Genomic DNA, 17,670 nt, shown 5'->3' with positions numbered 1-17,670 from the left:
TGTTGCCTAGTCCGTATTGACATGGGACCCCCCCCGCAATGTTTAATTGTAGTCATAGTTGCCGTGGCTTGCTTTTGACGGTACTTTTGGACTTCCCCTCGGCCGTCCCAGGGATGAGTACGGAGTACAAGGCGGCATCGACCTCATCTCGATTGGGATCGAGGAAGGAGCCGTTTTAAGGCCAAAGGAATAGTACTCGAACGGTAACCGACCGTCATAGTGTTGTTCAGGGTCCGCGGGATGAGGTCAACCAAGGGTCACGGCGGCATAACCAAACATTGGCTGGAATTTGATTATCCTTTCTCGGCACAAAGATGTAGTGTACTTGTAATTTTGTCATAAATCAATGGTTGGTACGGAGTACAAGGAACATGTCGGGCTTGTCCGGGGGCGTCCAAGTTCAAACCTGGGGATGCGAACAAACACGAGAAACAAAGGCGTAGAAGTAGTATGTGCTTGTCAGTATCTTATCACCACGTGACTCAATCTTCAGGAGACGCAACGTTGCCTCTTTCTTTCATCACCTTCTCGTATTCGTACACCAGTGAGTTTAGAAAAGGGGCCCGTCACTCGGTCAATTTCAACAACATCTGTCAACATCTCTTGTCACTTTTTGCTTCGGAGGGCCTTCGAGACGCGCGCGTGGTGTCTGACTCTTTTGATTCCTTTTTCTAAGAAGGAAACACGATCAAAGAACGCGGTTCAGCAAGCCATACATCACACGCACGGATATATCTGTCCTTTTTCCCCCCTCCGCGTATCTGACACCAACAACAACACCAACACCAACAACATTTTCCAACCATCTTTCTTGAGAACAATACCACCTTCTTGCGCCGATCCATCACAACCCATAAACCAATTCACATTTGAAAACTTCAAGTCACGAGAGTATACAAGAGTCTATACGGACAAATCACCAACTTGAGCTCATCAACATCAATATCAATATCGAATATTGTTTTAACACAATGGTATGTTTTTGGAATTATCATCAATCACCAAGCCACACCACTCTCTTCTTGCAAAGCGGAGGGGGTAAAGGCCCCCGGTCATTTCTTTTCGCGATCGCCTCTTGGAGAAGGATTTTGCTTTTTCCACGGAAAACATCAATCAAGGAATTATTCATTCGAGACTCATCAAATCATTAACACAATTTTCTCTCCATCGTTGTTAGGCCCAAACACCGACTCAACGCCGGGCGAATGAAAAGCACGCCAAATCCGTCGAGAAGCGTATGGGCAAGCCCGAAACCGCGTACAAGAAGAAAGAGGTCAAAAGGTCACCTGTCGGTGTAGCTGCTGTCGGTATGGGGTTTTGGTTTCTTTTTGTCAATCTAAACACACCCCCTAAACTGACAACAAAACTACAGTTCTACTGATCTTCGTCGTCATCGCCCCGTTGCTCATCGAACAATTGAGACTCCTCCCCCAAGTCTGGAACTTCATTCTGGGCCTGTTGGCCAAGGTCGGCTTGGTGTCGAAATGATTTGATCTTTCCCCCAATCACTACCAGCAGAACGGACTACTTGCAACTGCAACACAAAGGTCTTTTGCCGGCTTCCACGCTACATCTCCCGATCTCGACAAGTCAAGCAGCAGCAACCACTCGGAAAAAACAGAAATCTCGGACTCTTGAAGAATGAATTGCATCGGCGCCACCATCACGCAAATGTTACACCGCCATTTGTTCGAAACGTTCGGTTCTTGAATCAGCCATGCCGTGCCTGTTTGTGCGTGGCTTAGCTAAGGATACGGAAACGGATAGTGTACACATCAGAGAGACTAAATGGATCCAAAAAAAACTGCCCATTACAAGCTCATCTAATTTCTTGTCCCTGATTTCACCCTATTAATAAGTAGCCTAGCCCTGTCACTACTCTCTCTTAGTAGGGAATTCCATTCGTGAGAAGCTGGAACTCGTCGTAGACCTTGGTAGACACATTCCCCGCGCTCTTCTTAATACACCCAAGCATGAACTCGGCCGCCTCTCTGTCCGACTTATCAAGGACGAACCGGTTTCTAAAGTTGCGCATCGTCTCGGGCTTGAAGCAAGGCAAACCACTGTCCAACATCAAGCTGACGAGATGACTCAGCTTTTCGCAGTACTGCCGGCTACACAAGAATGCTTTGATCGTAAGCTCTTCGAACCATCTGTACGACTGTGAAATGTTGGGATCATCTCCGCCCATCACCGCAATCATCTCGGGAGTCAGCTTGAATGGAGCTCGTTCGAACTTGACCCCACCTGGTGCAATGTCGAAACAGAACCCAAAGTCGATGTGAAGGATATGGCCCTTGTCATCGATCATAATGTTCCCGTTGTGTCGGTCCTTGAACTGGAGAAGGTAGCTGATCACCGAGTATGCAGCCATACTTTTCACAAATTCATGTCTGGCCTCCTGGTATCGGATCGAGTGCTCGCCGCCATACTTCGTGATAAAGTAATCGTGAAGGCCGTTGACCGCCTCTCTGCCCAGCATGTCACGACTGATGGAGTTAGGAAGGACGTCAATTACTCCACAACCAGGGGCTGTTGCCGTAACTCGGTACGGAAACACATACACGTCCAAGCCAACCGAATTGAAGATGCCACGGAATGCCGCAATCATTTGCAGTGCAAGGACGTCCTGTCGGCAATCATCTCCGACCTTGAAGATGGCACTCTGCCAGACCTCGTACGTTCGTGGATTGTCGTCAAGTCCAAGATCCGATATCTCATTTGTGTTCTGCCGGCTGTGGCCTCTGCGTGGCACATGAATGGCCTTGAAAGCTGTCTCGGCATTGGATCTGGGGTCGTTCTCGGGTGTTTCTCTGGTCTTGCGGATTCTGAAGGTTGCCATGTAAGGTGCTTTAGCATGAGACTGTAACGGTTTTCCCGACTTGCGGTCGATGCCGACAACAACACCATCAGGGTTACTTGGAAGGTAGACGCCCACTTCAACTTTGATCTTGCGCAACTCTTCTTCAATCTTGGCTTTCTTTTCAGGCTTGGGCTTTTTGATGAATGGCTTGAGTTTGCCCGAGATATCCGTAACCTCGCCGAAGAAAGCAAACTCTCTCTGGTAAAAGTCTCGGTCTGCGCCAGAGAAACTGGAGACCAAACTGTCCATGACCTTGTCAAGCGTTGGTTTGACAGAATCTGGCTCTTGGGAATCTTCGTCTTTGTACGCATTAGCCTTCATGTTCCAGATGATTTGATGGGCAAAAAGCTGCGAAAACTTTCCGGTTTCAATGATGTACCGCTCGACATAGCCCAAGGCATCATATCGAAGGCTCTGTACGATCTGAGGAACGTAGAAGAACGTAACATCCACAGAGTGGCTCTCGAGTGCACCCATAGCGTACTGAAGCACGAAAGGATGGTTTCCGAATGCGGGCAAGAAGTACGTGACAGCTTGCATCGGGTTAACTGGCGCCCAATAAAGGAGATATTTCAATTGACCGGACACATCTGACGGTAGTTTGTCCCCAATCAAAAGGTCGATCGCGTCCGGTTCGTTCAAAGCTTTGTCGGTAAAATTGAGAAGCAAGAATCGTACATCCCGGCGGAGTTGTTCACTCGGAAATCGAGACACAAGCTGCACCGCTAGAGCGGGGTTCTCGAGCCATGCAGTGCGAGAGTACACTGCAATCTGAGCCTCCGAATGGGTTTGATGACCTGCATGACCTAGAGGTGCAAGCCAAACATTGAGACGGGTAATCTCGTTTTGGAGGAGAGCTTCGAGTAGGTCCTGTTTCTGTTGGGGGTCTTTCCGTGAGACAGCAGTCGCTAAGACCGGCTGTTTGGCACTCTGTAAGGATACAAGCACATCCTGCATGATCTGAACTTCAGCCTTGAGTTGCAAGCGGTTGCCCCCAAAAGACCATGACAGCGGATGAGAGAACCACTGAAGGCCAACAGAGAGAATCAAGTCCCTCAGCTTCCACATGTAAAGCTTACTGATACAAGTGCTAGTTTTCAGAACTCGCAACGCGAAGTGCACAAGTGAGAACTGCATCTCACGTAGAAGCGGGTGCCCTTTGATGTGAATGAAGCCCAACAAAGTCCGCTCAAGCATGCGCACGAAATTGCGTTGTGTATTTCCACTTCCAAGCCTGATCGAATTGAAATGGCTTTGGAAGAATTGTAATAATCGAAAATGCGGCGAAATAGTATTGTGGGCGTTCTGAGCTTGCCTTTGAATTGCGGCCTTGTCAGTGGGTGCAAACTCTTCCTTGACATAGAACGGGTCGTGGTGCCGGAAACTTGGGTTGAAAATCCCTTCCTTGCGGTCAATCGTCTTCTCCCAAGCCTGGGCGGCCTCCATCAAGATTCTAGGCTCCATTCTGGGATTCTCATGAATGACACCTAGCCAAAGAGATATTCCCAATTTAATGGACTCCTTCGTAAAGATTTGGAAAGGTATGTGGACGAGGTGGTGGACTATCGTCGTTTGAGACTTCTTACTCTGACACAAGAGTGCCGCAGCACGGCGTAGAACATCCTTCACCTCGGAAGCCTGTACATGCGTCTTGTGTTCTGTACGCTTGTGCAAATCGAGTAGTACATTACTCAGTACATAGGTATTGTCAGTGGCCTGCCGTCCTACTGAGGCTCTTCGTCCGGTAATATTATCGATATGGACGTTGCCTAGCTGATAGTCGGGTATACCGGTGAACCGATACTCTTGACGTGTAGTATACTGCGCCATAAAGTCTGAAGCCATGTTGATATGAGTGAAATCGCCTTTCTGGTCGAGTGCACTAAGCCTATGATCGAGTGGAGGTATCATGGAGCCCATCTCCAGCGCAAAAGACCTCCCCAAGCTGACATGACCATAAGCACCCGTGTCATCGAATTCTGAAAGGTAAGTCTGGAGGAGGCCTTTAACATCCAGTGGTGCCACTCCCATAACAGTTGCGACCCATTTCTTTGCATCACTGTACAGGGTGTTCAATGTGCGTTTCCTGAAGGCGTAATCGTCTGACAACTCGATTGTAATTTTGCCCCTGGTGGATGTGAGGAATGGTCTCCATTCATATTCGTCCACATCTGCGTCTAGACAGCTTGACCACATGAGAGACAAGAGTTCCAGCAAGGCGAATAAAGCAGCCTTCTGACAGAGTGCCGAGGGGGCAAAGGAGATGATATGATTCGTGGCTGTTCTGGCAACCTCCTGCATTTTGCCACTCCTGTGACAACAGCCACTCAGGATATCGGCTAGTTGTCGAGACACATAAGGTGCACTGAATTCCATCTCACCCCCAACAATCACCTTTGAGGTGTACCTCTTGACTACCTCGTTGGCGATCGAGGTGAGGCACAAACCCATGTGGCTGGTCTGGGTTGTCGGATCGGTGAAGTAGTCAAGGATTTCGGCACAGCTCCCAGAGGTAGCTCGAAGGCTTTCCACGAGGAAAACGGCATTGAGGAACACTACTTTTTGGTAGCTCAATTGTCGGACGTCGGAATCTCTCTCGGGGATTGCAGCAATGAGATTCTTCCTTTGTTCTGCGGTGTGTTGTGGGCTCATTCCTCGGCGAAGTACAGTGTTCAGTTCAACATCCGACTCCAGCAGCTCGGCGCGGTCGTCATCGACTAATGGTCTGGAATTCATAGCCAGCAGGCGAAGTTCGTGGTAATACTGCTGACCAATGCGAGATTGGAGCGTGATGCCATGAACTGCAATATTGTACCAAACTTCACGACTCATGGCCAAAATATCAGGATCTTCAATGAAACCGCCTTCCTGAGATGATACAGGTCGTCGCGAGGCAATAATCGAAAGTGGTTTCAGAAGAGGTGCTATCTCTTTGGCTGCTTGTTCGACCTCTGCTGACTGTTTGAACTCGCCTTCTACGACATCGCCCTTGCTAAGGATCCGCTCGAGCAAGTGTGTCGCGAAGATCTTGAACAGCGGCGACCGACTGCCAATGTTGTAGGCCAAGTACTCCTCGGCATTCCGAACAGCATCGAAGATAAGGTTGTTGTCCTGGAGCAAAGCTTCGCGATGAAGTCTTGAGTAGAGCCTAAGGAGAGTTTTGAACTCATTCTCTTTGCCCTGAATCGAGAGTCTCGCAGATTGCTCTATGATTCGAGCATCGACTGGCAAGCTGATTCTTCCAACTTTCTGTATCATCATTGTCTGCACAAGTGCTGTTATTCGAGGATCCTTGCACTCCCTTGCTATTACCACAATAGCGTGCGCGACATTTCCGCACACTAGAGAAGTCTCCTCGTCGCCGCTCAACGAAAGAGAGAAAACACTTCCCGTCCGCAATTTAGACGCGGATGAAAGAGATCCGTGATGACCGTTGATTTCTCCACCCGCCCAGGGGTGATGCGTTTTTTCCGCTCCAGTCTGTGAGCTGAGAACATTGCCCAGCGAGTAAACTGTGGTGATTACAGCGTCTTGAGATAACATCTTCAATATGTGTGACAGGCTCTGTGCTGCAATGGCGACAGCTTCGGAAGTTGACGTTCCACGAACTATGAACCGCAGCAGAACACGTGCAAAATTCGAGGCCTCTTCCGGTACGTGCTTGGCCACAATAGCGAGGCTCTTCAATGCAATGTCGGCCAAGTTGATGTCGGCCATCTGTGCTTGGTTTCCAATGGAGTCCTCTAGCCAGTTGAAGAGATCGTCAGGATCTGCCAGATCCTCGTCTAGAATCATACAATGGAGAAAAGCCTCCAGGGCATATGCTTTGACTGAAAATGCGAGACGCTGTTGCCAAGCTGAACTTAACTGCAAGTAATCGGAGCCGTCTTCAAGGACACGTATCTGATCAGAAATGATGCTGACCAGATATTCGATCATGTCCTCGGTAACATCCTCGTCCCTAGAGCGTCCGAGATGGGTTCCAGCAATGTACTGATCCAGGACATCCCCACATTCAACAGTATGCTCATCACAAAGCATTCTGGACGTACAAGCCAACACAAGTTTCATAAACCCTTTCTGCAGCATCATGGCCCCCACGGGTAGACCCTGAGCAGCGAATCTTTTCAAATATTTCTTCCAGTCTCTCGAACTCATGTGAGCAGATATGGACGTCCGTATGGCAGAGGAAGCTGTTTCAACCCTTATGAGAAACTTGTCCGACAAGGATTCTTCTAGGGTACGAATGAGTTCGACCCTTTCGTAGGACGACCAAAAGTTCTCGTGCAGAGCCGCCGCATCTAAAAAGCCGACCAAGGACACCGTGATAGCAGCGACCTCTTGCGCTTCTCCTTCATTGTCTTCGTCGTGCTCTTCTGCGCCTAAAGATACTAGTGCTCCGGCGGACTGTGACCAGTTGGAGAGATAGGTCTTAAGACACTCTGACACTCTGACTTTGAGAGTGGGAAACCGTAGGCCAAGTATAAGAAGAGCTTGGGTCAGCTGGAAAGTGAGCGCTGTCCATGGCGCGGGTTTGATCTCGTGGAGAAATGGCGAGGGAGCAAACAGTTGTGCATGCGCTTCAGGAAGGTAAGTAGATAGTTGGTTGACGAGACGTTCGGCATGGGAAGGATCGTGGATATTGTGAGCACTACCACACAACGCGAGGAGGATGTCGAGTTCTCGAAGTGTGATTAATGTTCGCGAGGTTGGCGTAAGTGCTCGGAGGACGCCATCGAGGACGCCATTCGGCTGGTTTTTCGCAGGGAGAATCGAAGAGGTCAAGCGACGAAAATCTGCTTCTCTGTGATGAGATCGCTGAGCCGTAAGTATGGCAAGCTTGTGGAAGGCCTGCCGTCGCAGGCCGCCATAACCTCTGCAAGTGAATTAGCAGGTTGAATTTGTTGGAAGGAAGTTCGCGTACAGGTCCATCTGGCACCTGGCAAGCGTGAAGTTCACGCAAGCCTGCCTTGCAATCTGACCTGAGTCGTTATTGGCAATGCTGTGTTGCTGCTCATTGTCAAGGACAGCGTCTACAGGCCAAAAACGTGGTGGCTGTTGGCTCGCTTGGCTGGCGCTTGTGGTACGGGCTTTGTGTACATATTAATATGAGTAAGGATACGGGTTAAGCTCTACTCCGTACCTAGGTGGCTACTCGATAGTATTAGAGGTGTATTGTTTACTTGAAGCTTAGGGGCCTTTACCGGGCGTCCTCGGTCGTTTCCGGGCTCACGTGGCCTGGAGATCCCAGCTACTGGCTACCTTTAGTTAGGTGCATACAGTATGTTGGTTAGGTAGCCTCCTCATAGCCTTAGCATCCTTCATTAGTAAATTCACTTAGTGAATGTTATGCTTCTTCCATCTTTCTCGTCTACGCAGAATAATATCGTCATATCCTAGCACAAAGCAATGCAAATATCTTCCAGTGCCATACCATATTATAGCAATCTTTCATAGATACTCCGTACCTTTGACTACCTTAATAAGATGAATCAAGAAATTCAACATTCTCACTCGTCTCGTCCAGCTCTACTGCTGCAACGCTGCCAGATAATTTGCTAACGAATTTTTGAGTGGCTCTTACAAATTCCTAACATCAAGCGATACGGGTATACTCCGTATCTAAGACACTGTTGAGCGTTAGTATGAATGGCTATCCTGAGTAATGAGATGTTCAATAGGTACGGAGTGCATTGGACGAAGTTGAAGTTCTGGTCATTTGAAACAATTGAAGTCAGTATTCGCAAATATAAATTTCAGACATCCGTTCACTCTTCAAGCTCAACATTAACAATTCTAGGAGATCCTTGTCACTCTTCTTATACCCACTCACGAACTCTGTAGATATGCGCTATTCGGGCCTACAAAGAGAGGTTATGAAATTATACAGACAATGTCTACGAGCCGCTGGGAAGAAGCCTGAGGTTTGTACGAGGTTTTGTCTCTCTTTGCCACTGACTAATTGACTCCAAGTCAAGCAAGGCACACTTTCGAGATGCAGCCAGGTAAGCATGAATTGCCACTGGGTCTCTTGGTTGATGTCTGACCTGACCGATCAGGCGCGAATTTCGCAAGCATCAGAAGGTTGACAAGAAGGATTTCGCCGCAATCGAAGCTCTATTGCGCATGGGCTCGCGAAAGCTCGAACTGTACTCTTCCCCGGGCGTCAGGGACATCCACTGATCGACCTATGCAATCATTCAGCAAAAGTCTCGAGCCGTGCAGGCTCCTGTATCCTAGCTGACAAAACGAAGCCCCTCGAGTCTCAGCGTCCTGCAAAATGCAACCACCATGCAATGTCACGTGATCATGGAATATCGGAGAAACATTTCGCCACTTCCACAAGGCACCAGAATTAGGCCGATGCTGCTTGCGTGGTTGAGAAGCATCCAGCAACATATGGATTATGCTTGCTCAGCGACCTTGAACCTCCCAGGGCTTTCTATCATGGACAACACTGGGGTATATATTCTTGATCGACACGGCCATGGCTTGTATCAGACAATCATCCAGATCAAGTCTTATGCACTCTTCGAGAACCATTAGATCTCAAGCCTCAAGGAACATCCTTAAATCAGCACCATCCAGAAACATGTCGTTCTTCTTCCCCAGAATCTCCTACGCCCCAGCGCGATGCAGCCCTGTCAGTCGACACGAGTTTGCCCCTCTCTTCAGTCTCTTCGATGACACTTTGAACGAAATTCAGAGAGCCAGCCGACAATCGAGAAAACAATTCAACCCTCGCTTTGACGTGAAAGAGACTCAGGATGCCTACTCACTCGAGGGTGAACTCCCTGGCGTCGACCAGAAGGATCTCAATATCGAATTCACCGACGAGCATACCTTGACCATCAAGGGTCGCACCCAGCGTTACGTCGAATCCGGTCGACCGACTTCAGCCAGCATTGAAGGTGAAAAGAAGGCGGCCCTGGAGGAAGCCCCTGCATCGGAAACCAGCAGCGTTAAGTCACATCAACCCACCGTCGAAGATGAAGAACCAGCCGATTCATCTGCTGCTCCGGCCACCACAAATGAGAAGAGCGAAGTCGCGGCGCCGACCGCAGCCCCAGTAGCAGAACCAGAACAGCCACAACAGCAGTTCTGGATCTCTGAGCGCTCCGTCGGCGAGTTCACACGCAGCTTCAGCTTCCCAGCACGTGTAAACCAGGAGGCAGTGCGTGCTTCGCTTAAGAATGGCGTTCTCAGCATTGTTGTCCCCAAGGCATCAGCTCCCGAGAGCAGACGCATCAACATCGAATAAGCGCATTGGCTGGGAACAAGTGTGGCTTTGTACTAACGACAACCTGACTGCATGACGACCCTTCATAGCATGACGATTGGCATAGCTTGGCGTTGGCGACGGATTCCAGGGTCATCTTTTTACCTGCACAGGCGTGGAAGTGCTACATTGGCGCCGGCATGGCTAGGATGTATGTACACTAGATACGGAGTATGAGTGCTAGGATCGAAGAACTCAGCTCTCTCGCTCCACAAGGATAATCAAGATACTTGATAGACACAAATGACTGATGCTTAAGACAAATAACAATTTTTCCCCTAGTATGAATTTCCGTTGCTCTCGTGGAGTATTTTTGCTCGTCCATCACGTACTGATAGACCTGTGCATATTCAATCTTTCCTGGTGGGGCGTGTCTTTTCCGCGAAACTCGTAGCCTGGTACCCTGTATAACATGAATACTGCCTACTTTTGATGCATACGTAATTGAGGCGCGGGACGTGCAGAGTCGTGAATAACCAACAAAGTCCACTGGGCTGCCGAGTTACGACGACTCGTAAGGAAGGTGTGCGTACGGATATGCAAGACTGCAGTCTACACTCCACGCGAGTATGGAGTACCGTGCCCTGTCATTCGGCGTCCCAGCTTCTGAAACTCTGGGATATTGGTTGCTGTACAGGTGTCAGGTCCGGCATGTGGTTGTGAGTGTGACCGCTTTTCCAGCCATCTGACCCAAAAGAGATCGAGGATCTTCGGATCATCGTGCTCTAGATGTTCTTTTCTGCAGCATCTGAACGATCGACTTGTGAACAGACGATGGGCAAGCCACAAAGCAGCAATCTCGATCCCCTCGTCTCGCAGTGATTGGATTCACCCAGAAACCAGATTAGGTCACGCTCCTCTGGCAACTGGATGGTGTGGCGTTGAGCAGGGGTATACGAGTCGCTTCATCATGATCCGGCGTTAGCGGTGGCTGAAGGATGCATTAGGCTGGGGATAAACCTGGTTTTCTGGGCTGGAGTTGGCTGTGGGAAGCCTAAACTGCGCCTGTTGCCCTGCCCGCAAAATTGTTTATCGTCCTGGGGCCAGAGCCAATTAGAAGGGCAGTTTCCACCGACGAGGGGCCCTTTGGCTGCATCTGCTGCTGCACCTTCCGCATGGACCATACGTACTGCTGTATCCATCACCCATTCACCACCCTTCACCTCATTCCTGATGTCTTGAAACCTTCACCCACAACCTGACGGCCAGTCAGCACCTCTCACCGTCATTGAAAGTCGTTCGTTTTCGCCTCTTTTGCTTTATACGGAGTATCACCCAGCCATTCGCTTTCGACACTCCCGATTGCCCTCGCTCTTCGCTTCCTGCTCTTCGACGTCTGTCACGCCTAAAGCACTGACCTGTTGCATGTTTCACGTAAATGTCACAGCGATAATAGCGATAACCTACAAGCTGGGGCCCTTGCTGCCTCCCAGCGAGACATCCTGCTAACCAGACCCTCGTTTCATATGTCACTGATCGGAGATCGGATGCTACTAATGCCATGGCTGTAAGGTTCTCATGCAGCCTTCCATTAGTCTAACAAAAGCTGTCTGCGACGATCTTTTGCTCTCCTCCTTCCATCTCAGGAGTGAGTCTTTCAGCAGCTCAGGATGCGGTTCGCTCGCCAGAGATCGGACAAGGCAATCGAAGTTGTTGGCCGGGAACCTGAAGCCCGCCGCAGGAATCGTCTCTCGAAGCCTTTAACCAACAAGCTTGCCACGAGCATCTCTACCACTACTCTCCCAGAACCTGCCCCCAAACCGTGGAATATCAGTACTGCTGAGGTCCGATCGGGTGGCCCCTTGTCGAGCCACCCGAGCACCGCTGCTCTTCGCCAGCAGATCCGAACGGATGTCTTCGGCTCACCTTCAGAATCTCCTAGCAAGCACTCGAAAAATGACTCAGCATGGAGCGTTGCATATATGGTGAAGGAGGCAGAACATGCCCCAGTAGAAGAGCCTGGCACCCTGCAGCAGGAAGAGCAGCCGCCATCGCCTGTGAAGCCCAAAAAGAGGAAGTCGTTGATATTACGTCGGTTATCTACACAGCGCTCGACCAGCATAAGAAGCTCCACAAGTAGTGGAAGGCTCAACTCTCTGAATGACGAGGCTGCCGCTGTGTCCACTCCAGCATCTTCTCTTGATCGGATTGTCGACGGGCCTTCAATTCCACCAACTCGACGAGCCTCATTCACACCCGGTGCGGCTACGAGGAAGGCTTCCAGAGCACTGAAAGAGGAACAAATTGATGAAGTGGCGACACCCGAGGAGACGGAAGTGTGTCATGTTGGGACAGACTATTTTGAGTGGCAGCCACCCGCCTGCCCGGCAATCTTGGGAAGAGTAGGTACACCAGCCGATCTGAACTACTCTCACCTTGCGGGCTTCCGACATGGGTCTTTGCAGGTTGTGAATGGTCGAGCCTCCCCAGCAATTAGTGAGATGTCAAAGGTTTCTCGTCACCTCTTGTCGGCACCAAAGGCCAATAGGGATGTCTCGAGTGATTATGGTGATGCTGACGACGAGCTTCCGACAATCGTCGGCATTGACAGTCATTTACCATTGCACAGTGCATCAAGAACGAAGTCTGAACGTCATTATTTGAGCCGGGAAAGTCACAAGCCGGAAGAGCACCAGACCACCATTCGAATCGTTACGGAAGCTGAGCCAGTTCCGACAAAAGATGCGGATCAGACTTCTTTAATGGCACGCGAGTACATGGCCGAACTCCCAGACAGCCCATTTTCAGAGTTGAATTCCGATTCTTCACCTGGATCCCTACGAAAAACCAAGTCTGAAGGCCTGCTGCGAACTTTTTCGTCATCTTCATCCCTCGTTGCATCGCCGCCTATTGACAAGCCACCTTCGGCGAGGTCACCTTCCCCTACTGGTTCTGTCATTTACAAGCCGCGCCATGGAGAAGATGGCGAACGAGACCTCAACAACGTGACGCCTTGGTATCCATCAACACAATTTGTTGATGAGGGAATCCAGTCGGTGGCCGGATCGGAAGCGCAGACGTCCCGCGCGCGATTGCAGCCCCCTCCAGCCCCGGAAAAGTCTGATAGTGGCTACAGCTCAAGCACTTCGTTGAAGTCCCTTCAAAGAGAACGAAAGTCTGTACCAGGTGCGGATGGTCAGGCATTGCAAGTGGAGCCAACTTGCACAGCGAACACGCAGGATGAACGACGGGAAGCGAACCCTCTCCGATTCAGCCACAGGCCATCGATCTTGAAGTCACGCAAAACTGCACCTCAGCTCCCTACTTTAGCTGATGTGCGCCCTGCTGAGGTGGCATTGACTCCGTTGCCTGCAGCGCCTGAATTAGGCGCTATCAAGGCCAAACCCGTCAAAACGCGCAAGAAGCTCCAGAAGAAACGCACATTGAGCCAACCTCCTCCCCAGGTCTCCATCGGTCGAGTCCATTCTTTCGAAGGTCAAAGCATCCCTTCGGTCCCACGCGAGGCAAGCGAAGCGCTTCGGCTTCGTTCAGAAATAGTACCCGAGCTTGACAACACGTACCTTCGAGAGACTAGCATCGCAAGCTTTGGCCAGCAGGAATCAGAAATAAGGTTCCCCTCGCCTGCACCCGAGCCACCTGTGGAGATTAAGCGATCCCGCAGTCTCAGTCGCCCAAGATCCTGGATCGGCCGTTCGAAGGAAGACAAAACACCTTCTAGACGCCATTCACTTCTCAGTCAGCATGAGGACAACACGGCAATTCTCTACGATCTTGGGACGGTGGCGTCCTCCTTGGGAGGTAGTCCCTATGACTTGGCCCATGAGAATATAGTGTCTGAACAGACCATGAATCCTTACAATATCTCCACAGTTGCACCGCGACCAAGGTATATGATGGATGATAGGACAGCAGCAGAGCTCTCGAGGTCTAGAAGTCGTCCGGTCCATGAACGCGATGGGAGGTTGACAAGTCGAAAGCCATCGTTCAATGACAGAGGGGGTGTTCCGGGCAGGAACATCAGGCCCGCAAGTTTTGCCAGTGATGCCCCTCCAATTACTGCCGAGATGCTGCAGAACCAGAGACTAGCATCCTTGAGCAGCGTTTCCGCAGTGCCGCCTCCGCCTCCTCCACATGCGCGACGGCCTTCCTATGTTGACTACGAGGAGGACTTGTCCGATAGAGCGTTTGCTCTTCCACCACCATCGCATTCGCCGCGACCTATTGATACTTGCCAGTATCAATGGCCACTTCATGCTACAGCTGGGGAGACCAGGGGTCAGTCCGTTGGTGATGCTTTGCGAGAGCAGTCTTGGAAATCTCGTCCTTCGCAAGATTACTACGAAGACTATCAAGACCCTGGTTACGACGAGACTCTTTATCATGTGTTATCTCCTCCAGACAACCAAGGACAGGGATGGGGCCAATATATGGATTCGACAGAGTTGGACATTTCGAATCAGGACCGACACCGTGACGGTTATACAACGTACAAACAAACCAATTACAATTACTCCGCCTATGCTCATGAGGTACCATATGTGTACAAGTCTCGGCACTATTCGATGATGCAAGACTGCCCTTATTCATATGATGGCGCGGATGACTTCTCCGATTCGATGTACCAAAAGCCCCACCGCTATATCAATCCTCGAGGGTTAGGTTCTAGGAGTCGCTCGTATGGAGCCTATTCTCTTGGGATTCCAGACCAGGATAACTCATACTCGACGTATGGGCAGCACTTTCAGGAAACGGCGTACGACTACCAACGAGGTAATAGTTATAGAAGTCTGCGGGTCCGTGAAGTATAATCTCAACAGGAGCCAACTTTGCATTACAATTCCAGCATCAATGTTTCAGTCATGACTGGAGTGAGAGTCCAGTTCCTTGACTTTAAAGGTGGGAAAAACACCCCGAGAACCAGTCTCTCTTTCTAGCCCTCGTTATTTTGGTGTTTGCCAATGGACGCCCTACAGAACAGTCTTTGGACATTTTGTACATTTTAGTCGGTTATATGTGGTGTTTTGGAGGGTTTGACTTGCACGATTACTATGCATAGTTCGTTGTTTGAAGCGGGAGGATTTAATGAATGGAAGAAATCGTTTCAGCGAGGATCACGACCCTTTTTGTGTATACCTAGGTAATGAGAAGTCAGTATATTTTTCATCCATAGTTTTGGATGTTTGGACCTTGGGGGGCTCTGGGGCTTTGAGATTGGAATGGGACATGCTTTTTTTAATATTGAACAGTGTCAACAGTGGACTCGACAGTTGAAACAGGCAGTAAGCTACAGATTAGGTAGTCGCAGGATACATATCAAGTGTTCTGTACAGTACGAGCAATCATCTTGCTAATGAAGTCGACGGTGCGATTTTATCACGAATGCTCTAGTCCGTGCATCTGATGTACACGAGACGAATCCCGTGGCCTGTTTTCCCCCCATGACACCATCAACCGTGCTGATGTGGAATTTGTACTAGGGACTCGAGAAGTCAGGGTTGTCATCAAGTGAGTAAGTGAGCGAGTGATGACATTCTCTACTTTGTACGCCAAACTGCATTCAAGAAAAGAACCCCTCTCTTTCGTATTCGACATGACCCCAGCACACGGGTGAGCGAGTGCTCGCTTTCTCTTACTCGACAATGTAAAGTATCTTTTTCCAACCCTTGCGGACGACCGGGGGGTGCTCCGCGTCGATGACCTCCTGGAGGCCGGTGTGCATGTCGATCTCCTCGGGGTCCCAGGCCCACTTGTCCTTCCAAAAGACGATCCGGTGGCCAAAGTACATGACGAAAAAGATGGGGATGCCGATGTAGGCGGTCAAAAAGGAAGAGGCGGACCACTTGGAGGGGAAAAAGACGGTGAAGCCGTTGATCAGGCACAACAGGGTGAACATGACCATGGCCACGTAGGCGCCGTAGGGCTGGATCCAATTCCGGTAGACGGGCTGTATGCCCTGGACCTGGCAAGCCTTGCGGAACCTCAAGTAGATGACCATGCAGCAAACCCACGAGGTCATCCCCCACGTGTTGGTGAGGTTGACGAACCAGTTGAACACGGTGGACCCGTTGGACGCGACGTTGAGGTAGGCGAGGCCACAAAAGAGTGAAGAACACCCGACGGCCATGTAGGGGACGCCCCAACGGTTGCATGCCTTGAAGATGCGAGGGGCGGACCCTTGGACGGCGAGACTGTACAGAGCTCGGGACGAGATGTACAGGAAGGAGTTGCCCGAAGACCAGGCCGAGATCAAGATGACGGCGTTGACGATCGACGGGAGGACGTTGATGCCGGCGTTGGCGATGGCGACGACGTAAGGGGAAGATTTGGCACCGGCTCCCCCGGCGGTGAGGCGAGGGTCGTTGCTCGGGCAAGTGACGCCGATGGCCAAGACACCCAGGACGTAAAAGACGACGAGACGGTAAAAGTAACGTCGAGAGGCGATGGGGAGGTTGCGACGGGGGGACTCCATCTCTCCACCGGTGACGACCAGGAGTTCGGGAGCGAAGGTGAATGGGAACACGGATGAGACGACCGTCTGCCAGAATCCCACGAAGCGACCCGTGTTGCCACTGACGATGTAAGCGTTTGCCGCGCCGGGATCCTTCCAGTATCTGAATCCAAGTCGGTCATGAGATGGGCCACCTGAAAGTCGGGAAGTGTTAGTGAACGGAGAAGCCAAAGGAAAACAAGCACACGGTAGACGTACCTCCCCAAAACAAGATAAAACTCAACAGCAGCAAACCGATCATCAGAATGACTTTTGTGCCGGCAAACCAGAATTCAGTCTCTCCATAGAATCGGACCGGCAAGAAATTAAGGGCGATGATGACCACGAGCATGATGGTCATCCACACGGCAATGTTGACGTCGTTGGGCCAGTAGTCGATGACCAAACCAGCCGCGGTGATTTCGTAGGGGACCAGGATTCCAAGGGCGTACCAGTACAGGTAGCCGAGCGCAAAACCCATGGATCGAGAAACGTATCTGTAACCGTAGTAGGACATGGTACCACCGTGGACCGGGAGGTACGCGGCGACCTCAGTGATGGCGGTGACCACGCAGTACACCAGGCACGTCACGAGGATGTAGGAAGCCAGGATGAAAGCAGGACCACCCAGGGCGAGGGTTGCACCAGAACCGACGAACAGACTGGAGAAGAGAAATATTGATTAGTCTTCGGGTCACCTTTTCTGATCTCTTACACGAGAGTTGCAAGTGGGTGTCCGTGGAGAGAGAGAAAGAGGGGGAGAGAACTTACCCAGTACCAATCGTACCACCAAGAGCAATCATCTGAGCATGTCTGCTCTTCAGACCTCGCTGGGTGGTGCGGTATCGTTCATCGAGAAGGTCGGCGGCGACAATGGACTCGGCCACCGAACTCTTTCGCTCGTTCATGGAGCGTTTGCGGTCGACTGCGTCGTATGTGTCGTGTTTTTTGATCTCCTCCCCGTGGACGCCCTTTTCAGGGTCCATGCTTTCACTGGAAGACATTTTGTCGGTGTGGTGTGTGTGTCTGCAATTGTAGATATGCACAGAGGAGGAAGTGGTCGAGGCAAAACACCGGAAG

General features: G+C 50.6%; 5 protein-coding genes across 5 annotated transcripts; 4 read left to right on the top strand and 1 right to left on the bottom strand.

The window, feature by feature from the left end:
• The first annotated feature begins 581 nt into the window (after positions 1-581).
• On the top strand, positions 582-1,808 carry PV06_06133 (uncharacterized protein). Its single transcript, XM_016407213.1, has 3 exons — positions 582-974; positions 1,178-1,307; positions 1,373-1,808. Exons 1-3 carry the CDS (start codon positions 972-974, stop codon positions 1,486-1,488), a joined length of 249 nt encoding a protein of 82 aa, XP_016262817.1. The 5' UTR covers positions 582-971; the 3' UTR covers positions 1,489-1,808.
• PV06_06132 (uncharacterized protein) lies at positions 1,725-7,998 on the bottom strand. Its single transcript, XM_016407212.1, has 2 exons — positions 7,788-7,998; positions 1,725-7,739 (listed from the first exon to the last, which is right to left on the bottom strand). The coding sequence occupies exons 1-2, from the start codon at positions 7,793-7,795 to the stop codon at positions 1,886-1,888; spliced, it is 5,862 nt and encodes a 1,953-aa protein (XP_016262816.1). The 5' UTR covers positions 7,796-7,998; the 3' UTR covers positions 1,725-1,885.
• Positions 7,999-8,709: 711 nt separating this feature from the next.
• Positions 8,710-9,046, top strand: PV06_06131 (uncharacterized protein; the record flags this gene model as incomplete). Its single annotated transcript, XM_016407211.1, has 3 exons — positions 8,710-8,787; positions 8,837-8,868; positions 8,923-9,046. The coding sequence occupies 3 exons, from the start codon at positions 8,710-8,712 to the stop codon at positions 9,044-9,046; spliced, it is 234 nt and encodes a 77-aa protein (XP_016262815.1).
• A 304-nt stretch (positions 9,047-9,350) lies between these two features.
• PV06_06130 (uncharacterized protein) lies at positions 9,351-10,124 on the top strand (the record flags this gene model as incomplete). The annotated part of the gene is made up of 1 exon (XM_016407210.1): positions 9,351-10,124. One exon carries the CDS (start codon positions 9,351-9,353, stop codon positions 10,122-10,124), a length of 774 nt encoding a protein of 257 aa, XP_016262814.1.
• Positions 10,125-11,281: 1,157 nt separating this feature from the next.
• PV06_06129 (uncharacterized protein) lies at positions 11,282-15,469 on the top strand. Its single transcript, XM_016407209.1, has one exon. It carries the CDS (start codon positions 11,753-11,755, stop codon positions 14,909-14,911), a length of 3,159 nt encoding a protein of 1,052 aa, XP_016262813.1. The 5' UTR covers positions 11,282-11,752; the 3' UTR covers positions 14,912-15,469.
• The last annotated feature ends 2,201 nt before the right edge of the window (positions 15,470-17,670 follow it).

The sequence above is a fragment of the Exophiala oligosperma genome (genome assembly GCF_000835515.1).
Source record: "Exophiala oligosperma strain CBS 72588 unplaced genomic scaffold supercont1.5, whole genome shotgun sequence".
Taxonomy (NCBI): Eukaryota; Fungi; Ascomycota; class Eurotiomycetes; order Chaetothyriales; family Herpotrichiellaceae; genus Exophiala; species Exophiala oligosperma.
This window is presented reverse-complemented; position numbering and strand designations above follow the sequence as displayed.

Bases quoted from the DNA above. Each gene is read 5' to 3' on its own strand.
- PV06_06129 (XM_016407209.1), top strand. From the start codon at position 11,753: ATGCGGTTCGCTCGCCAGAGATCGGACAAGGCAATCGAAGTTGTTGGC.
- PV06_06133 (XM_016407213.1), top strand. The intron at 1,308-1,372 runs GTATGGGGTTTT...ACAAAACTACAG, and splicing joins TGTCGGTGTAGCTGCTGTCG to TTCTACTGATCTTCGTCGTC.